The sequence below is a fragment of the Prionailurus bengalensis genome, chromosome B1, assembly GCF_016509475.1.
Source record: "Prionailurus bengalensis isolate Pbe53 chromosome B1, Fcat_Pben_1.1_paternal_pri, whole genome shotgun sequence".
NCBI lineage: Eukaryota > Metazoa > Chordata > Mammalia > Carnivora > Felidae > Prionailurus > Prionailurus bengalensis.
In genome coordinates this window covers 62,351,663-62,375,118 of record NC_057344.1, presented here as the reverse complement: position 1 = coordinate 62,375,118, position 23,456 = coordinate 62,351,663, and the positions used below count along the sequence as shown (strand labels likewise).

At 35.6% G+C, this 23,456-nt stretch overlaps 1 protein-coding gene and 1 non-coding gene across 2 annotated transcripts in view; both read left to right on the top strand.

Moving 5' to 3' along the window:
• The window catches only part of TLL1 (tolloid like 1), a 214,081-nt gene that overhangs the window by 176,556 nt on the left and 14,069 nt on the right, over positions 1–23,456 (top strand). The window contains exons 16-18 of the mRNA XM_043566011.1: positions 633–813; positions 10,655–10,780; positions 12,890–13,017. Coding sequence (XP_043421946.1) covers positions 633–813; positions 10,655–10,780; positions 12,890–13,017 — 435 coding nt within the window. The remainder of the gene's footprint in view (positions 1–632; positions 814–10,654; positions 10,781–12,889; positions 13,018–23,456) is intronic.
• On the top strand, positions 23,208–23,355 carry LOC122479285. Its single transcript, XR_006296330.1, has one exon. It is a non-coding gene; the product is annotated as a small nucleolar RNA SNORA62/SNORA6 family (small nucleolar RNA).

Sequence of the window (23,456 nt, the reverse complement as noted above, 5' to 3'; positions counted from 1 at the left end):
CTGACAGCACACAGCCCGATGTGGGGCTCGAACTCACAAAATGTGAGATCATGACCTGAGCCAAAACCAAGAGTCGGATGTTTAACCTACTGAGCCACCCAGGTGTCCCTAAATGGCAATTTGATGTAATTGTTGTCAGCGTTAACTAAGACAGCACATGACAAGTTCTTTCACAGTTCCTAGTGAAAATATCTAAACATTTAATTTTTTTTTTTTTTAAGGCCGCAAAGGATGTTCTCGTGACCATCAGCACCATTATCTCAACAAATATTCATCTCAGTTCTCCTAAACTCTATTCTTTGGGAAAAAAATATATTGTGAATACATATAAACAAACACACATTTGTATATACAAATAGGTATTCAGAGCAAAATTCACTAGTCTATTTTTCATGCCATCCACCTCATATTTGGACTCTTTCTCTGATTTTTTTGTTTGTTTGTTTGTTTACTTGTTAATTCCAATTTGACTACCAGAGGACTAAAGAGAGAAAGAAATAGTAGACTTTTCAAAAATGAATGTCAATCCTCTGACACTTTAAAATCTGTGACTATACAGTGCCTGGCTAGCTCAGTCAGTAGAGCATGAGACTCTTAAAATCTGGTGTCTATAATATTTTTGTTTTTTCTAGGTTTGCAAATATGATTATGTGGAGATTTGGAGTGGCCTTTCCTCGGAGTCTAAATTGCATGGCAAATTTTGTGGTGCCGAAGTGCCTGAAGTGATCACATCTCAGTTCAACAATATGAGAATTGAATTCAGATCTGACAACACTGTATCCAAGAAGGGCTTCAAAGCACATTTCTTCTCAGGTATCAATATTCCATGTGTATATCGTGGACTTTCAAGGTGGATTGGCTTAAATTATTATCTATTCTTCATAGTTTTCTGTAAATGTAACTTGGAGGGACATAGAATGCACGGACATTTATTGTAGGTTTAACAATTTTTTTTTACTTATAAATAGAAGGTTAATAATTGGGGCCCTGATAAAATGTAGCTCCTAAACACTTAACAATCAAATTTTATGAAGGCTAATACAAATAACACAAAGTTATTACAGTGTTTTCATACGGTGACTTTATAAATGGATGGGGATAATGATACAAGACTTTGAAAAAGTGGCAGGCTTTTTCAAAATGGTTTATCTTTGTTTTTGGAATATCTGATCTCATTTAACCAACACATTTTTTGTTCTTATTATTTAACAACCTTTTTCTTCTTCCTTTTATTATATTTTCATTCTTATTGCTAAATTGATATGAAAATCATACTTTGCCTTACCACTATAGAAAAGATTATAGTATGAAACCTACAAATATTGACATTATAATTTTACTAAAAATAAGAGATTATCAGGTATATTTAACAGTTGACCCTTCTGTTTGGAATTTAATATTTAGTTTAACCAACTCATAGCAAAATGTCCCTCTTCTAGAGCTTGTATTTGTTAGAACATCCCTCAACTTTAAGGAAATATATGGAAATATCAGTGAAAATTCCTTTTATTTTTCCAATTTTGGAATCATACTTTACTTATAAAGATAATATGCTGAAACTTCAAAAGTAGATAAAATTATAATAAACCCTAGTATAGCAATCTATTCTGCCTTTCAGACTGGCAAGCAGTTTAAAGCAACTGAATTCCAATTATATTTTAATATTAGGTAATTTGGATTGAGTTAATTCAAAGTCCATTTATTCCAGTCCCCATGTGTTTAAAATTAATGAGATTTACAGTGCCCGGGGTTTGTTTGGGGTTTTCAGTGTAATTGAAGTTAATGGTTCACAAACTCCATTGAGGTCCACGTCATACACAGAAGTACATTCAAAATACAAGGGATCTTGGCTGTCTTATTCACCTTGCCTTTCTTCCCCCAGATTTAATTGCCTTTTAAAAATTCATCTCAGGCATTCATTTAAGATTTATGTTATTCAAAGTAGCATTTTAATATCCTAATTTGATGAAAGCAAGGCTTTCTTAGACTTCACTATTTTCTGCATAGCATGTTTTACAAATTTTACGTGACTCAGTGGTTAGAGATAAGGGTTCTTATTTTAGAACCACCAAAGTATTTATTTTAAAAATGGAAATTATAAAGTGAATAAATTTTATCATAATATTAATAATATTCAGGATCTTTTTCACTGTCCATAGTCCGACATTTTACTAAATAATTACCTTTTTAAAAGATACATTCTCCATATACCGGTGGCAAAGGATGCTTAAATTTAAAGTTACTCAGAATATTTAAAACTCATTATCTGATATTATTGGTCAGGAAAAACTTTCAAATTGTAAAGACAGATTGTTTGTGTCTTTAGAACGATACTGTTGAAATATACAGCATGCTACTTTAATTCTTATGATACAAATATAAGGGGACATAAAGAAGATGATGTTCTCCAGCACATCCAAGTACAAGTCTTTATTCCTGTCTGTGTACCTGTGCTTTGTAAAATTATCTGAGTACCTTGGGAGTACTTGAGCCCAAAACAACTAATTTGCTGTAAATCATATTCACTGATGCAGATCATTTTAGGAAATTGTGTCTGTTTTTGGTATTTATCAGTGCTATATTTAAAAAGTATAAATCAACTAGGTAACATTGAGTCTAGTCTAGATTGTTTGATGGAATGTAGGTAGTGAAGTAAATGGAACAATGAATTTCAAGGGGGAAATTAAACCCCGGGTGTTCATAGGATAGCTTCCATTTTGAAAATTTATTATGCAGGCATGCATCACCTCTTTAATAATCAAAATAAGGATGTAATATTCTCACTACTATAGTCACCTGACAGAAGAAACAGCTGAGGAGTTAAGTAAACGGCTCAGTGCCACAAGCATTTAAACCCCAGCATGTCCTGGTTTGTCTAAGAGCCCATCATGCCCTTTGCAAATAGCCTTCGTTATGTGTTACACTCAACGTATCTGTGACCTGAAAAACAACAGATATACTTTTCACTTCTTTATTAGATTAATAATTTGTAACTCCAAGGTAATTATCATTAACTATACATTTCCATTGTTTCTTTGTGATGCATTGAAAAATATCAGCCGTTTGTCAAATTCATATTTAAAATACTGTGGTTCTAGATGAGTATTAAATCTATTTTACGTTTAATTTCCTGGGAGTTTAGGTTGGTGGAGACGATGTTTGCTCAGGGAAAGGGGAGGTAACAACATTATATTATAATAAAGAGCTGCTGTGGTACTATCAAGAGACGGTAACACATTCGTAGTTTACCTAATGTCCTAAACATGATCTCTTACAAAGTCATAATTTACAGAAGATCACCTATTTTAATAGACATGCTCTATTCACATTAAAAATGTTATTTCAGAGATCTAATAATGCTTTAAATGTAATAATATATAATTATGTGTTCAAAGTTCAATAATTCATTATATTTATTAGAAAGTAGGCATGTAAACCATGGGGATATTATATTTCACAAACAAAATTGAAAGTTTTTTGTTTGTTTGTTAAAATTTACTCTTGGGGTATTTGATAAAACGTATTACTGGATTTATTGTAACAAACTCTTTAGAAAGAAATTTAGCATAGGGATCAAGAGTCATTTACAGCGACTATTCTAGTTGTCTCAGAAATCTCATTCTTGAGACATATTTGTAAAGAAATATTTCAAAATCTGGAAGAAGGATTTCAATATACTATGATAGTGATAGAAATTAGAAACAACCTAATTTTGTGACAGGAAGAAAATGGTAAGTAAATTATATCAAATACACTTTGTGTACTTTTCCACACAGTAGAGATGGTTTAAAGATTCTGTGGTGTATAAAGTTGTATGTGACAAAACATTAATGGAAATCTAGGTACAAACTATCTGCACGCTATGCATACAGCTAAGCATGTGGAGGGGAACAAACCTGAAAGTTGCTGTATAAAAATACCAAGAATGTTTGTGCTAAGGTGGGAAGACGGTGCATTATAGTTTTTGTCCAATTTCTTTCAATTTTCAAATCAAATACAAAAATAACTTTAGAAGAAAAACACATAGCATATTTCTAACTGTTACCCCAAATGTTTCTAAATTTGCAAACATTTACCTAATAGACTTTGACCTTTGAGAGTGAAGAAAATTTTAAAGTCATCTCTTTCATTAATTACTTCATAAATACTAATACAGGTTAATAATCCTAATGTAAGTATTTTCAGTTGATTTAAATTTTATAATTTTAACTTTATAGTTACTTAATAGTATTATCTTATTATAGACAATGGAATAAATGTGTTATTACTGTATTGTATATGTTAATTGAGAGATATGAAGTCCTAAGTGATTCTATTTGTAACCAGCGTTCTAAATATTTCAGAAGTGACTATAAGTTTATGAAAACAGAGGGAAGAACATAACATGTTCAGCTATTTTTTCCACAGTCTTGTACTAGGAATAATTACCAAGGAATTCAATAAATAGAAGAAACAACATTTGATAGTAGGTGATTCCATATTATTTGGAAACAAAAAATATTCAAAATCTAGATTTCTTGCAGCTAAGTGATACATCAAGAATAAAAAGACAAGAAAATATGTTTAGATTTTAAATGTGTACAGTGAAATAAAATATTTATAGCATCATTTCCAAAAGAGAAATATTTAATAAAATAATCACATAGATATTCCAGTTATTTTCGTACACAGCTTCTCATTTCATTTTTTTTTTAATTTATTTATTTTGAGAGATAGAGAGCACATGCAGGGTAGAGGCAGAGAGAGAGGGAGAGAGAGAATCCTAAGCAAGCTCTGAGTTGTCAGCACTCACAAAACTGTGAGATCAGGATCCAAGCCAAAATGAAGGGTCGGCACTTAACCAACTGAGTCACCCAGGGGTGCCAATAGCTTCTCATTTTAAATAAGCACTTTATAGACCTAAGAAATGGAATCAGAAGAATGACTTTTAAGAGAACTTATTAGCAAAATAAAGAATTCTGTCACATGTTGATGAAAATAAGAAACCATCACAATAAGTTATGATTTAAAATCTTAACCTTAACATAATAAAATCTTTCATTAGACATGAAAAATGCTATAGCTTGAACACTTAGGAGTTACTACTATATTATACAGCAGAAAGTCCACAAGGTCCACCACCAAAATCAAAGTGTCCTATACTGTACTGATTTTAGAATATATTCTAAAAACAATATAATGAAGTACTAGGAAAGCTAATAAGGAAATAAGGACAAAGTCATGATATAAAATTGTGTACCTCTTCAGTTTTTTAGCTAAATCAGAAATGGCATAAGCATTTCCTAAAAGATGATCTGGTCAAACAATATGTTACTGTTATCTTTTTTAACTGAATGAGGTTTGTTTTTCAGTTAACACTAATACCTTACTTCATATGATAGTAAAACCACACTTAATTTTGCACGATTTTATACTTGAACACAAGGACATAAATCTGCACAGATATACATGATATAGTTTACTTATTTTATGTGGTTAAGCAAAGTTAACTGTATTCTTCTCAGAAGAAAGTTACTTTTTTTTAAATGGATTAAACTTAAAGGAAATATTAGTAGGATTTTATGCCTGCAAAAGCAGCAATATTTGTCAAACTTGATGGGTTTTTAAAAATTTAATTTTAGCATTCATTATTTGAAAAGACTGTTAAAAATGATTTGGCCAATAAGAATTAAACATTCTCTCTTCTTTAGGTGACGATGTATTGGTGAGAATTAAATTAGAGTTAAGTATTAGAGAATTTGGAGAATAAAGTTCATTTAAGAGCAGTCTCTCACAGATCAAGTACTGATGGACCCAGTGACTTGCTCAGTGACCGAAATGGAATAAAATCCAGCTTTCCTGACTTCCAGTTTGTCTGTGACAGATGTAGAAGTCATAAAATAATCTGTGTGACTTTTCTACCTCTAAATTCAAGTGATTTCAGCAGACATGCTCTTCATTTTCTCCAGCTTTCACTGCATACAGTTACTTCTTTAAGGAATTTTTAAAAATGTTTATTTATTTTTGAGACAGAGAGAGACAGAGAGTAAGGGAGGGGCAGAAAGAGAGGGAGACACAGAATCTGAAGCAGGCTCCAGGCTCTAAGCTGTCAGCTCAGCACAGAGCCCGATGCGGGGCTGGAACTCATGAACTGTGTGACATCATGACCTGAACCAAAGTCGGATGCTTAACTGACTGAGCCACCCAGTCGCCACCTCCTCCCCTGCCCCCCCGCCTTTCTTTTAAGGAATTTTTTTTTAATGTTTCCTACAGTTAGTTCTATACCTTGTTCCTCCTGTACACCAGCTCTCCAATGGAATGCTTGTAGATATTTTTAGAAATTCAGCCTGATATTATTCTAAGAAAACTTCAAATGTTAATGTGATTAATTTCAAATAATTAAACAATTGAAACTTTCCTATGATTTTGACAAGTTTTTATTATTAATGATACTTAAAGTTTTGCATGTTTTGGAAAGAGCGAATTGTCCTAGTCATAGCTCTCAGTAGAATTTACTAGTGCCATTGTTTCCTCAAGACTTTTTTTAAAGTTCTGGTTAGTTAACAGACCGTGTAATATTAGTTTATTAGTGCTGTTCTGAAGATGATCATTTACTGTTAGTTCTATGTTAAAACTAGAATGTGCCGTGTATATGTGCCCATATGCAAGGGAGTGTATGTGTTTATGTGGGAGTGTGCGTGGGCCTGTGTTTTATGTTTTGTCATTTAGTGTGAGTATGTCTGCTCATATATGTTTCTGTTCTGTTTGCATGGACCCTTTACTTTTTTTTCCCCTACAGACAAGGAAGCTTTCTGCAAAGAGAAAATTTTTATTTTTGAATCTTGCAAGAATTTGATACAGGTTACCACTTCAGTTCCATCCAGTATGTATTATTCATAGACTGATGGCTTCTGATAGTCTCAGAGATACTCTGAAGGCCTCTGATGGGAAAATGCCACCTCCTTTTTTCCTAATAATGGACCTTTCCTTTATCTAACATGAAGGAATGGAAAGCAGATATGTCCATTCCAAAGAAGGAGGCTAATTTCCATCTGCAGAAAATAAATGTTTTATTTCTACTGAACAAAACATTTGTTTCTCTCACTAATAAAAAACTATTTTTAAATTTTTGTGCCTACAGTATGAAACTACAGTATGAAACTACAGTATGAAAATAAGTTGATAGAATTCTCAATTATTAAATTTATTATGCAAATATTCTGAGAAATATTTAAAAACCCCATTCTCCTCCCTTCTCTCTTTTGGATTTTCCTTGTTCAACATATTTGTACTTTGTGTGTCCTAGGAGGAGAAAAGGAAAGTGAAATATAATCATGTGTGCTAATAGTTTGTATCTCTAGTTTGATGACTTCCATATATAAGAAGTCCAGAATATATTTGTGCAATTTGTCTTTTATGATGCTATTTCTTATGAACAGATGATCAGATATTACATTCACTTTAATTAGAAGAGTTTATTTACTTCTATTGAAACAACTGTTTTTAAAATAAGCACACTGTATGCACTACTCCCTAGATAACAACATTAATTTAAATAAATAGCTTTCTTTGTCTCTCCAGTGTAAATTGTGTGCATAATTTTAAGTATTCCAATATTAACTGAAACTTTCTCTTTTCATTTGATTATTTGACACGTGGAGGCACAGTTTTCTATGCTACTTTGCTGGGCATGATAACTACTGCTTTTAGTTGCCGTTTTGATTTTGATTAGTCTAGTTTTGAATTTTAGCTCAATTCTAGTGTGTATATATATATCTATATATCTGTATATATAGATATATGTAGTACATATATAAATATCTATACTATATATACTATGGAAATGCATGTATAGTATATATAAATATATATATAAATGTGTATATAATATATACATTTATATGGTATATATAGTATAGATATTCTAACATTGCATTTTTATTACTCTTATTTTCTTGTGACATTGATTATATTTGGCACATCAGATGGGGAGATGAAGGCAGGAAACACCAATCAACAAGGAAACTGGAAAATAGTACGATGGTTACTTAGACAATAATGACCGTATAAAATCTTCTTTCTCCTCTTTCTCTTCTTCCCCTCCTTCTTATTTTTCCACTAAAATTATTTTTAAAAATTATAAATAAAAACTTATTTTTAATTTAAAACCAGCTCCAGATAAAAAGATAATTCCAGTAGTCCCTGCTATCATAGGGTTTGTCACTGAGCAGTTTATCTGTTCACCAGTCGGTTGTAAATGGGAACTCATTTTCTCTAAACTAATTTGCTTGCAGTTATTAGATTTCCAAAGAACTCTCAGAAATCTGGTTGACCTAGGCTCAGTCAGTTAAGTGTCCAACTCTTGATCTTGGCTCAGATCATGATCCCATAGTCATGAGATTAAGCCCCACATTGGGCTCTGCATTGGGCATGGAGCCTGCTTAAGATTCTGTCCTCCTCTCTCTTTCCCCCTCTCCTGTGCCTGCCCGCCCCCCTCCCCCCCCCCCCCCCCCCCCCCCGTTTCCTCTCTGAATAAATAAGTAAACTTAAAAAAAAATGTCTGGTTGACATATAGTACAACTAAAGTTCACTCTATCAAGTTTTGTTTTAAGTACACCAGACATTCATTATTTAAACATTTTCATGGGAAATACGTGTCTGTTTCAGAGTAAGTAATGCTGGCACCAGAAATTTTAACTTGGTTATTTCCATTTAACAAAGATGAAGTGAGTTTCTACATCCACTCATATGTGTGTATACATATGAAGCATCTTAACTAAAGAGTCTCTGGAAAGTCACATTAAAATTAGCTGACACCAGGGGCGCCTGGGTGGCGCAGTCGGTAGGGCATCCGACTTCAGCCAGGTCATGATCTCGCGGTCCGTGAGTTCGAGCCCTGCGTCGGGCTCTGGGCTGATGGCTCGGAGCCTGGAGCCTGTTTCCGATTCTGTGTCTCCCTCTCTCTCTGCCCCTCCCCCATTCATGCTCTGTCTCTCTCTGTCCCAAAAATAAATAAAAAAAGTTGAGAAAAAAATTTAAAATTAGCTGACAACCATCATGGTAAAAAGTATGGCTTGCCATCCCCCTGTTTTGCAGAAGTCATTCATAACTCATAAACCATAATTTTCCCTGTTGACACAATTAAGAGAGTGGGGCTTTGAAATGATTTTAAATTTTTCTAAAATTAATTTTAGAAGGCTAATTCTATATTAGCTTCTGATTTCTTATACATGTTGATGCACTGTTAGAGAACAATTGTCTTTATTCTACTCTTTTTTCTTTTTCTTAGGCTACATAGTAAGTAATAAAAGTGTAGGGGAGGTATTAAAGATAGCATATAAATCACAGATACATTGATTCTTATACATTCCTTAAAACTTTGGGACTGTCTGTATGCATTTTGAGTATTCCGATATTACCAATACATGAAAGTATCCCATGTGTGTGCTATGTCATGTAATCGGTCTCCAAAAGTGAAAAAAAATAGATGCATCCTTAAAAATTACTATCAGATTCTTTGATAAAAAAAAGTTTTTCCTAAACCCATTTCCATAGAGTGAATATTGATTTGATAAAAATACAAAAATAGCTTTAGCTATCTGGGTGCCACCATGAGCTCACAAATTCTCACTAGAAAAATCAGTTGACAGTATAAATTATGAATTTAGCCAACCTCTGATGTAACTGTCATGTGTCCTTTTGTTCTCTATGCTGTGGGAGTGATGAAAGTCTGAGTGATGTGTCATCATCTGTGTGTGTCAGGAGCAATCTGCCAGTTTTGACTTTAATGGACAAGCCAGCCATGGAATGACAGCTGAGTGACATAGTATGGTGGCTGATGCCTCTCACTGGATTGACTGCCTGCTAATCTAGTTTGGCTTTTTTCCCTGTAGTGAATTTGTTGGCTATTTCTTAAAGCTCATGTTTCCTATTCTAACCTTTGCTTCTAACACACTAAAAGCCTCTTCAGGGTATTACTTATTAATAAACTGGTCTACTGGAGTATATTTGCTTAAAATATGTAAGTTAAGTTACTTCTTTAGGATAATCTAATGATACTTGTGTTTTGTTTTGTTTTATTTTGTTTTGTCTTGGACTGTTATGAAGTGTCCAGATTCATTAGTGCTAACCATAACGGCAAAGTTAACAAAAAAAAAAAATCAACTGCAGTAGGTATGCTGAGTGTTTTTTTTTTTTTTAAGTGATTATACACAAGTTTTGGAACCTTGTTTAGCCTCTGTCTATACACCATGGCTAACATATTAAAGAATTTCCCTCTACTTAAATGCCAGTTCTTGCAATTATTCAAACCACTCACAATTTTATTTATTTTTAAAAATTGGCAATAAATGTTTAAGATTAGTTGGAGAAAGATCCATTCATTTCCTCTCTCCTACTCAAAACTCCTACTCCAGCATCGGAGTGTAAGGCTACAGGTTGTCATCCTACAGCCAATAGTCATAGACACTCAATTCATGGTCTAAGGCTCCAAGCTAAACAAGGAGTGGGTAAAACTAAGACACTCTACTTATTTATTTATTTTTTTATGTTGGGAACAAAGAAAGCTGTAACTTAGTTTACCCTTTGCCAGCGTTAACTGCAACTAAAAGACTCCCCTTTGATATCCTTTGTTTTTAAAGCTACTTACTAAAGTGTGGGGTTATCTTTTCACCAGACAAAGATGAATGCTCTAAGGATAATGGCGGGTGTCAACATGAGTGTGTCAACACAATGGGGAGCTACATGTGTCAGTGCCGTAATGGATTTGTGCTGCATGAAAATAAACATGACTGCAAGGAAGGTACGAAGGGAGTGTTCTTTTCTTGACAACATCCAGAATTTCATGCACTTTGGGTAAAGCACTGCTTCCAAGTAGAGTTAATCATATCAATGAGTAATATCATTGTTGACTGTTCAAATGTCAAAAAAAAAAAAAAAACCATGTACGGTGTTCAGATATCCAAGCCTACTAATGGAAACTTCATAATACCCAGAAGTTCTACACTTCACACACGGGTGGCATTCGAATAACTTTGTATAAACAGATATAGAAGTGGCTGTGATGCCATCTGGCAGCCAGAAAAGCACCACATTATCCCCAGGTCCTTATAGAACAGACCCTGTAACAGTCTCCACATTTAAACTTAACTTCTGCTAAATGTTTTGCATTTGGTTTAATTTCCCTCCCCAAAATATCTCATCTATGCTACATGAGCGATGGCACTGTAAATACCAGTAGTATCAAACTCAAATGCCTACCAGAGGAAAGACATTTGAAAATGGTGCCATTTAAAGTTTTAAGTCATGATTTTGGCCAAAAAAAAAAAAAGCATTCTAATAGCACAATATTAGTCTATTCATTTTTGGTCCTAAGCTCTTAAAATATTCTAATTTTATAAGAACAATTATCTGTATCTCCTTAACCAGTATGAGCTAGATGGAAACAAGAAATAGTTATTCAGTTCTGATTTCATTCTTAGAGGGTCTGCTCCTGAATTTTCTACTTAAATTGGATTTGTGCCCATTTTGAAAGAATTACCATGGCAGATTTTATAACTTTAGTTATTAGCACATACAGATTGGTACGTCCCTGGCTAGAATCACGGTTAGATAGCAGGTCTTTGTATTAACATTGGAATTGTACAGGATATCCTGAACTGACCCTTGTTCCATTCAGTTTCTTTCAAATATTGTCACATGTCAGGGTTATTTTTTCTGCTTTTTCATTGAGCTAACGATATTACCCAGAATCATATGCAAACAAGAATTTCTTTTTTCCTTTTTTCACTTTCTATATGAGAAGATAAACCCATGAAGACTGATATTTGTAACTGAGTAAAGTTTTTTGTTGAATAAACAGGCTGGGGAATAGTCCAGTTATTTCACAGCATTGGAAGATAATTCAGAGAAAAAAAAGAGCTTTTGCAAAGTATGAATATACCTTGTGGCTCACAAGTAGCAAATACAATTTAGATACCTTATTTCTCTGCTTATTTTTAAATATTTTTAAAAATTAAATATTTTTAAATATTTTCAAGAAAGGATTTCATAGGAAACTTAATAGACAACAAAAAAACTCCCAGTCTAAGTTAGAATGGGTAGGGTGCTGCTTCATAAATTACAGAGAATGGACACAGCCTGAGGATATTAAATATTTTTTTTTATATTAAACGTTTTTGAGGTTTGATATAAACAATGTGGAGTAGTCTCTTTTAAGGTAAGGTTATTTTATTGTGAAAAACATAAAAGAAATTTCATATTAAATGAATGAAATAGTCTTTGAAATTAGTTTAAAAGTTATTTCCATGACTAGCAGCTGTTTAGTTATTTTTCCCCTTAACGCTTCATTTTACTTTGATGAAATTAGGGTTCATTTAGTTTAGCAGCTAAAACTATGATTTAGATATCAAGTGTTTACTTTAACTAAGGGTGAGGGAAAATGTAAAGACATGATCCATAAAATGGCTTAATGATGTCAATTAGCTGTAAATGATGTTTCTGCCAATGGGAAAAAAAATGAATTGAAAATGGTGTAGTCCACTGAATCCCGTTTGTGGCATTGCACTCAAATATTTTGTACATGCCAAGCGTTGATAGCTTTGATGTCAGTATATGTTGCTCTGTTAAAATCTGAGCTTTCAGATCTAGCAATTTAAAATAGTTCATTTTTTTAAGCATCTATCTGATTCATTGTAAACAATTTCATGTGAGCAAGAAAACAAACATTGCCTGATTATGCTCAGCAACATGTTTGCCAAGGCAGATGCCTGTGATAACAGAGATTGGCATGGTGATTAGTTAGTACTGAGGAAAATCTTTCAGCGGGATAGTGGGTAAATGGGCTACTTTCTTGCTACACCAACCCTGGGCTAGATTTCCAGACTGACTTATATTATCGTTGTTGGCACAGCTGAGTGCGAACAGAAGATCCACAGTCCAAGTGGCTTCATCACCAGTCCAAACTGGCCAGACAAGTACCCAAGCAGGAAGGAATGCACGTGGGAAATCAGTACCACTCCTGGCCATCGGATCAAATTAGTAAGTGAGCTCATCCCTCTTTCTATTAAGTGGACTGCCCATGTCTTTTGTGGCTAGCACATGGAGATAAGTTGAATGTTTATTTAATTGAATTGCATTAGTGGGCTGCTGGAAAATATTTTCTTTCTTATGCTTTCCTTCTTACACTAAATAAATCCCTGATTTCCTAGATCAAGGTGACAGCAATGACAGCCATGTAGCTCTCATGTGGTGTTCTTATCCTGGATGCTTTAAAAGGCATTATCAGCGTTACTGCAAAACAGTAGGCTCTATTTCCTAACATGTTATTGGTAATGATATTTGCAAATGGGGAAAGTAAATGAACAAAAACACATCAGAAATTCAGCAAGAAAGAAATAAAATGACTATCGGCCTAAACCCAGCATAGCACTGGCTGTGCCCATTCTGTATGCCTCATAAACAAAGCATATGTATTTTTTTATAAAATTAATTTTGCCTTGTGGCTTGTGGAATGTCATTTTTGCATCACGTAGTTGCCCTTTTTTTAGATGGATACTGATATCCTTAGACTTCCTCTTCCTAAGGAGATACCACGGCTTACTGTGTCTGTGCATACACAGAATAGAGGCCATGTAAGGACAGAACAATGAAGTGGCCATCTACAAGCCAGGAGAAGAGGCATGACCAAACCTGATAGCACCTTGATCTTGAAATTCTAGCCTCCAGAACTATAAGACAGTATTTTTTGTGTGTTTTAGCCACTCAGTTTATGGTAGACTTTATTCTGTGTATGCACAGACACAGTAAGCTGTGGTGCCTTCTTATCTTCTTACAAGGACACTAGCCCTATGGGACTAGGGCATCACCTGTATGACCTCATTTAATTTTGATTACCTCCCTAAAAGCCTTATCCCCAAATGCATCCACACTGTGAACTAGGGATTGAATGTATGGATTTGGGGAGAACACAATTCAGTCCATAACACCATCTCTTTGCTGAAATTTCCCAACTGTTTGTATGTTGTCTGTAGTGTTACTAGAATCTTTTGCATATTAATCATAGTTACTTTAAATTCCATTTCATAGTTTAAACATAGGGGTCATGTCTCAGTCTGTTCTGTTGGTTATTTTCTCTCTTAGTGGTGCGATTTTTTTTTGGTTTGTTTTTCTTGCCTTTTTGTATGTCATATAATTTTTATTAAATACCAGACATTATGTGGATAACAGTAGAGACTTTATGTCTGGAAATAGACACATCTCTTCTGGAGGCTGTTAGCACATGTGTGGGTGCAGCAGGGGCTGGTGTTGAGGAATCTAGTCAGTAAAGCTGAGTGTGGGTTTTCTAGTTCCTACCATCACCTTCAATGCGACATTGGCCTTGAATACCTTTTTCTTAGATTGGAGGCTGGGATTTCAGAGGCATTTTTGCAGTACTGCTACTTTAGCTTCCCTGTTCATCTCCACCATGACTTATTTCTCTCTCCATACTTTTCCTTCCCCCAGTTTCTTGTTACTTGGTATTTGCTGCTCCGGTGGGGAAGGCAAGGGGTTCTCCGTTGTCTTGGTACAGCTTGCACCTTAAACAGGCCCCGATTGTTGAGGTCTTGGAAATGGCCTTCCTCAGCAGTCCTGCCTCTTCTCTCTGTGGTGACCAAACTCCATCTTCTATCTCTGGTTGGTCTTCCATGAGAGAAGACCTTCTATAGTGGTAGCAAGTCTCTACTCTTGCTGCCTTAAGAACCTGTGACCAGCAGTTCCCCAGGGGAAAAAGTGGCTCCTTGTGTTGTGTTTTTTTGGGGTTTTTTTTGTTTTTTTTTTTTCTGTCATTGTCATTGTTGTTTTACCTTTCCCCTGGCTTCCGTGAGTCTTTGTCCTTGCCCTGGTGGTGACGGTTTTCTTTCCCTTTCCCAGAGGTTTACAGTTTGTTTTTCAGAGAAAGGCTGCCTCTGGGCTTCATGGTTTTGCTCATGGCAGTGACCACTTTCCTCCTCCAAGCCTGCAACACTGAGGAAAGCATTTGGCCTTCTCCTGCTGTGCCCACAATTTCTCTCATGAGCAGGAGATTGAGGTCCATGGAGAAGAGACTGCAAGTGGGTGCAAACTCCCCTATGTCTACAGCTCCCAGGGGCTCTGGACTCTTCCCCTAGTCCACACCTGACCTCTACCAGTTTATTGTAAAGACTTCTTACCTAGTTATATGGCACCCAGCATCTCTTCCTTTCAGGGTCTGCCACTGGTGAACAGGTGTTTGTGTCTCCTCTCTCCTTGGAGGAGGCTGAGATTCAGTGGACTGCATATTACTTGGTTGACTAATGACATCAGCTCTTTGACGTATTCAGCAAAGTGATCTTTAAAGTTGACATGGGTTTTTCTTGTTGTTAGGGTAGAAGCAACACTAGTTCCCGCTATCTATATCCAAAAGGAAATAGAACTCTTGATCTACCCCAATTTTAAACACGACAGTATTTTATTCTTTCTTAGTTATATACCTTTCAGCTTATTGAACACCCCTTCCAATTCTAGGACAGTATATTCCTTCACAAATTGCAAGCTTTAATTTTCATGCAGATATTCCACTTGAGGGTCAGAACATAAAGCATGTTTGTCAACAATAGTCATGCCTACTCGTATCCTAAGAAGGAATTTCCCAGAAAGAAAACAGAAGCTCTAGGCAAATGTTGATTGCATTTGACTTTGTGATCTTTGTGGTGTAGTTATGGTCTAAAGCCAGGCTTTCTCAGATATTAGCATTCATCAGAATTACCTGGACAGCTTGTTAAACACACATTACTGACACCCCAAAGTTTCTGCATTGAAACATAATACTAATTCCAATTCCCTTATCCTATAAATGGTGTTCATACAAAACCTAACTCTCAATACACTCTAAGAGCTAGAATCACTAGAAAGTGCGTCATAACATTAGCTACCAACTTCAAGTGATATTTCAGTTCTATAGTTTTTAATTCTTACTATTTCAACATTATTGCTTATGTTTACTGTCATTGTTTCCCTGTTATATAACTACTAACTAATCTACTTTAAAACCAAAATCACCATCTGTAGCAGGTAGCAACCAATGGACGTTTGGCCCACACTGTTTATAATTCCACATCACACCATTCAGTCACTTTCCTGTATGGTTAGACATTTATTATATAGGAGATTTTTATCAAAAAGATACATTGTTCCAGATAAATGCATTTTGCCTGGTTCCTTTGAAATTCTTAATTTTCATGGAAGAACTGAAACCCAAACTGAATTTGGAAAATGAATTCCAAGGAAACTTGAAAAATTATTAAATCTTTTAATGCCCTTAGGCCAAGAACTGCTGATAGATACTTAGCTACAAGCTAGTCTCTTTATTATGGGCTAAGGCAAAGAGAAAAAGTAAGGAAAACATTTGATCTCTCTTCGGTGCATCTTGAAGCTTTCTTTACAATTCATATATTGTTACCCTTCTTTACTTAGGCTGCATGGAAAAATAAACATTTCTAAATATTTCACGTATTCATAGAGAAGCAAAGGAAATTATTCCTAAATAGAATTTCATGAGATATAAAGAAAGCTACCATATTTGTGAATTTTAAGAGACCTGCTGTTCTTTCTAGCACAAATATTCCTTTAACTTGATACTGAGTTATATTGGCTGACATGCAAGTAATCGTTTGTGGGTAAAACCAACCTTTCTCTGTGTTTGAGATAAACATATTTTAGTTAATTTGGTTTATATATAAGACTACAAATATCGAGCCTATTTAGACAGTGTTGGAATGATGGAGTAAAACGAATAATAAAATCCAACGCCCTTTGAGAGATATGAGCATTCTTGTGCATAATATTTACTTATAATGAATATATTCTTTTGGTTCATATTGTGATAATCCCTATCTAATATATATTAGTGTACAATAATATAAGGGCGGAGCTATATATAAGGAGTGGTCAGTTTATTACAGATATGCAGAAATTTAAAGCTTTTGGCATTTTAATGCAACTATTTTATGTACTGTTTTAGTTATCTATTGCTTTATTTTTATTTTTTTTTATTTTTAAAAAAAAATTTTTTTTTTTCAACGTTTTTATTTATTTTTGGGACAGAGAGAGACAGAGCATGAACGGGGGAGGGGCAGAGAGAGAGGGAGACACAGAATCAGAAACAGGCTCCAGGCTCTGAGCCATCAGCCCAGAGCCCGACTCGGGGCTCGAACTCCGGGACCGAGAGATCGTGACCTGGCTGAAGTCAGACGCTTAACCGACTGCACCACCCAGGCGCCCCAGTTATCTATTGCTTTGTAACAAATTAACCCAAAGCCTCATGGCTTAAAACAAGCACTCTCCTGTGCTTGATGATATGTACTCTCCTGACAGATTTACTCTGTAGAGTCCAGAATGTATAGCCAGAATACTATTCGGTTGTAGTATATACCACCTGATACACAAGCAGAAAATCTTCAAAGGCAATTTTTTTGAGTGGGGGGGACACCTGGGTGATTCAGTTGCTTAAGCATCCAACTTTGGCTCAGGTCATGACCTCACGGTTTGTGAGTTTGAGCCCCCCATAGGGCCTGTGCTGACAGCTCAGACTCTGGAGCCTGCTTCAGATTCTGTGTGTGTGTGTGTCTCTCTCTCTTTCTCTTTCTATCTCTCTCTGCCCCTCCCTGCTCACTTTCTCTCTGTCTCTCAAAAAACAAAACAACAAAACACAATAAAATAAACGTTAAAAAAAACAAGAAAAAAATTTAAAAAGGCAAATGTTTTAAAAATATTTTTTAATAGTTATTTATTTTTGAGAGAGAAAGAGAGAGAGAGAGAGTGCAAGCAAAGGGCAGAGAGAGAGGGAGAACAGAATCCGAAGGAGGCTCCAGGGTCTGTCAGCACAGAGCCCAATGCGGGGCTTGAACTCACCAGCTGTGAGATCATGACATGAAAGCTGGAGAGCTGGGATCCTGAGAACCTGATAGTGTGTTTTAAAAAGTTGTAAAATAGGCACTCTCTCATACGTAATTCCACAAATAAAAACATAAATGTTCTCAAATTTGCCTTTTCTTAAGAGTGCTCTCCAGATAATAAAATGTAGCTTCACAGGGTACTTCTTGCGCCTCACAACATCATGCTTGGACTAAAGAGCACTGAGAACTAATGTCAGTATAATGCCTAATGGTTTCAAAGTGGAATCATGCATATCATCTCAAGTTGGGCTCACAAATGACACTTGTGGAGAAGGATGCAGTTTAGGGGGGTTGGTAAGTGTGTAAAGCTGGCAGGGGTCTAAGGACCTTCAAGGCCAAGATTCTTTCTGTACCTTTTACTTTATTTTGTTTTATTTATTTTAGCATCCTGCATCAGAGAGAAAAAAGATCCATAATTGCTACATATGTGTGCATATATACTAATTTCAATGGGAAATGTTAATAAGACAAAGTTATAATGATGAAGTAAAATGAACATACAACAGAGAAATAAAGAGAGATTAGGACCATATATATTTTGAATTTAAAGTGACTTGTGTCTAAACGTCAGGTTTCTACTTACTAGCCATCTTGAGATGATACTTGAGAAAGATACTCATCCTTTTAGTCTCCATTTCTAGATAGGAAATTGGAGATAATACTTAGGAATGTTGTAAGTGTATCAAATGAACTTGTATATTAAGTATTTGGCATAATGCCCTGTAGAAGCCAATAAACACTGATATATGATATCCAAATAGCAATTATAATTATGACAATGATCAATAGTAAAAATTATATACCTTTTTATTGGGTAATTGAACCATGATCAAGTTTTTGTGTAGCCTTATGAAGTTGAAATTCAGTACCAACAATTAAAACTACAGCTAATAATTATTTGTCAGAAAACCTTTTCTTTAAAGAGCCGATAGGAAATAATATGGACTTCATAGACTGTGTAGTCTGTGTTGCAACAATTTTAACCTGCTGCTTTGGTGTGAAAGCATCCACAGACAGTACACGAATGAATGGACGTGGTTGTGTTTCAGTAACTGTTTAATTGCAAAAATAGCCTGAAAACTAGATTTGCCAGGCAGAATTTACCTAGTTTGTTAAGAAGGTCAGGGTAAAAGGGTTTGAAATCATGAAGTCCATCATTGTTTGTGATTATTTTCCCTGAAATCACAGAGGGTGGAAATATTTAGCTCTTAATTTCTGTGGTAGACAGAATAATGTTCCTCATCCCCCAAAGATGCCCGTGTCCTAATCCCCAGAACCTGTGCACGTGTTACCTTATGTGGCAAAAAGAGCTGTGGTTAAATTAAAGATCTTGAAATGGAGAGATTATCCTAGATTATCTGGGTGGGCTTGATGTAATCACAGGGTGCTTACAAGACAGGAGCAGGAGATCAGAGAGGAGATGCTATACTGTTGGTTTTGAAGATGGAGGAAAGGGATATGAGCCGAGGAATGAGAGCGGCCCCCAGAAGATGAGCAAAACGCAAGGAAACAGATCATCACCTTCCTCTGGAAGGTCTGGTGCTGCTCACCCATTTTAGACATCTAACCTTCATAGCTGACAGGGAGTGAAAATGTGTCATTTAAGCCACTAAATTTACGGTAATTTGCTACAGCAGCAATAGGAAACTAATACATTTGCTTTCTCTGTGTTTGTGTGTGTGTTTAACTAGGAGATGCTGACTATGTGATAATAGCTTTATAATAGAAAGAAACCTTGATTAAAAGGTAGTTGGGGGGAAAAATGTCTTCTTATTAGAAAAGAGATCAAGTTCTGAATGAATAAGACAAGGATCTGTTTTACTCCTGGTTTCCTCCTGTCTTGATTCTGGAGACTCATCATTACATTTTTGGTACTTTTTTAATGTTTTGAATTGCTCCACATTAAATAGAAAATAAAACAAAAACAAACCAACAAAACAGAAACAAAATTCCAGGCATAGGAGCATATAGCAATATGTGCTCATGTCGTGTTTATTTGACTTATCCTATCCTGGAGTTTTGCGAAGTTATATAGTTGCAATTTATAGCTTTAGATATGGGATATTTAGAAAACAAAAGCACCTACAAATGTTACATAATTCTCCACTATAAATTCACAGAAAGTGTATTTGACCACAGCTATAGAGGACTCATGGGGGGAAGAAAGGTCATTTGAATCAGAAGGCTAGGGTCTGTATTCCATGCTGCCATTTTTCCCAGTGGCCTTTACTCCTTCCAGTATCTTGTGGGAAACCAACTGACAGTTCTTACCGAAGACAGGAAAAGACGAAGGATGGCTGGGCCCAGGGAGTGCTAAATCTTATCTCACAGCTGCTCAGATTGCATCAGCGTCTTTCATTCGCTCGCTTTTAATGGTCACGCTGGCTAAATTTTATTTTTGCATTGAATGCTATCATTTTATTTTCTTGTCCTTTATGAATATCTAAGGCAACTCAGGATGACTTTACCCTTTAGCCACCGCCTGTATTTTCAATCAAAGTACCTCTACAGATGTTCATGTGAGGCTGCATATGGAAGCCTGGCGGGGGGCCAGCTAGGTAGATTAGGCTTGCTTGGGAGTTCCAGAAACACATAGTTATTCTTTCCACAGCCCAAAATGAGAATTCAATTTTATTTCTTTTGAATGAGACTCCTTAAGCTCTTGGTTTGCCTTGTGGGAAATCCATTAGTATTTCTGATGAGAGCTCATGGTTATTTGCTCTTTTTTGTTTTGTTTTGTTTTGTTTTTTTAAACTTAGATTAGTAACCTTAAAATCATAGAAATATAATCATGGAATGAGTAAGGTTTAAATGTTCGAATACTAAAATGCCTATAAAGTTTTAGTGTAAACACCTAAGAAAAATAAAGTACCAAAAAAGAGGGCAGTGTTTCAGCAGAAATCAGACTTTCTTACCGCTCCATACATCAGCTTTGCTTAGCTGTCCTGTTACCATTGTGTAGTTGAAGGATGTTTGGGGATTCTAAGTGTCTTCGGGGGTGCGAGGGAAGCAATTCTGTGACATTGATTCCTGGTGGCTGGAAATCTCCGTATTCTGCATTAATTAGATATAGATATTCATGGCTCAGGACGCATCATAAAAGAAAATAATAAACTGTGTGTCTCACTGTATCTTTAGGAATTCTACAAAAATATTTTTTGAGGTTTTCCCAGTGTCCCATGGACCCCTGTAATACCTTTCAATGGCCTAGAAATGTTTTTTATTGAGGCAATGTCACTACATATGGAGGTCTCTAATGTGAATATCTCTATGATATGAAAGGCCAGATTTATGAGATCTCGGCATGTGAATTGGTCACGCTTTTGCTTGTGTGGAAGCATTTAGGTTAGACTGACTTCTGGAAAAGGACCACCCAATCTTTGCAGATGAACTAACAAGCTGCTACCAATTCCAGGAGGAAAAGTCACTAAGACCTTAATGAAGGAGAATTGTTTGCATCACTTGGGAATATGTCAGCTGCAAAACTTTTGCCTAATTTGACTCTTCCAGAGTCAGTCCGATTCCATTAGTAATTTGATAAAAAGCGGGAGCCAGTTGGCTCCAAACCAGGTGTCAGTATGCCCCCAGCCCACAAACGCACTGCCACTCTGTGTGGTGTTGCTCTGTTCTGTAAAACAGATGTTATGATTCACTCCAGACATCCTGCATTTCATTAGGGAGTGAAATAGTCACTTAGTTATCTCATTCACTTACTTTTCAATGGACTGAACATGTGTGGTCTGTAAATTCTGATCCCATTTTAACTTTTACTCACAGGATATGCTTGAGAATGCCATCACCCCACCCCCACCCCCATCCGCACCCCCCATCGTTCTTACAATTTTCACTTCTTCACAGTAAGTTTTTCTGGTCTTTTTAGATGAATGACTCTAAACCACATTCAAAAGAGATAGTTATTCAACATGCAATGGTTTTCAGATGTTGTCATTTTCCTGAAACAGTGTTGTTGTTGTTTTTTTCTTGAAATAACCCTGGTCTTATAATTCAGAAGCTTGGTTTCATATTTAATCCGCAGAAATTCTAAGTGAGGATAAGCCAGTTTTCTCCTGTTGGTTTCTTGACAGTCACAAACTGACACTGAGACTGTGTATATGTCACAAAAGTCCTAGAAGCTGACTGAGTACCGTCTCATGAGATGCAGAAAACCTGAAGGGTTGGCCTTCTCCTTTTACAGCATTTCCGTCCGTGGGGTTGGCCATAAACATGGAATCGGTAGACAGGTAAACGAATGGACGTCCAGCCGACCATCCGTTCAGAGTCTTCTATATCACTCATACACTGCGTCTGCTCTACTCCATTCTCTGCCACTGGATTGCAGAGAATCCCAGGATTCCCAGAAGGGGAAAACTTCAGTGATCACCCTGCTTTGAATGTTGTACTTCATGATAAATACACTCTGCTAAAGTCTCCTTGTTCACTGTATCTTTCTGCATTGTTTTTTGTTGATTTGTTTCCAGTAAGACTCTTTGTGCTCTATTTAATCTTTTTCACACTGTCCAGTGTCTTGGTAGAATGCAGCGAACAATCCTTTTTACCCATTATAATTATAATACATAATGACTCTCTGAGGCTCGTTGGTTACAACATTTTAATTTATACTTTTAAGTAGGATGCGGAGGAATATACAACAGCAGAGATCAGACCTCTTTCTTTTCTTTTGTTTCTTCTTTTAAGTAGCTTCCATTGCTTTCTCCTCCTCCCTAATTAATATAAATTGCTTCTTTCGTTTCTTCCCTTACTCCTCCGAAGTCAGTGATAGTAGATGGCAACGTGTTAAGGGATAGATAACTGTGGTCAGCACCAAAGGAAAACCATTCTTAATTCTTAGTCGATTTTTTCTTTCAAAATTACAAAACTGATGGTTTTAATTAAACTTAGAATTGTGACAGTTTCACCATATTGCATTAAATACATGTCTGTAAAAAGTTTTGTGCAAATATTTTAAGCTGCAGAGACCACAGCAACATTAGTGAATTTTTTGAGTACATGTTCTCTTTCTTTGGTGTTGTTTCCCTTATTATTTTGTTTTAGCTTTGCTCCATAGACTTTAGTGGAAGCTATAGTTTATTTCTTGAAGGCATGATGGTTTTCTCAGGGAAAGGAAAAAGCCTTAATTGGCGATGGCAAATAACCTAGAATTCCTGGAATTATTAATAGTTTGGACATTACTATTTTCAGTCTGTCTCGATTACACGTTCCTTTGTGATGTTTAATATGTGTTATACATTTAATGAATTTTCATTTTAAGAATTTGCTTCTGTACTTTGTGAAAGCATGGAAGTGAGGCCGCTGGCTGGCTGATGAACTCACAAGTGTAGGTAGTGTGCTACATGAGGGCGAGTCTTTCGCTAACACTGGTTTCTGGCCCAGTGAGTGGAGTTTGATAGTAATTCTTGCTACAAGTATAAAAAAATAATTAATTGCTCAGACTCATACATAAAAATTACTACGCAGGAAAATTAAAATAATTTTTAAAGGCATACTAAACTTGGCGAGACTCTAAAT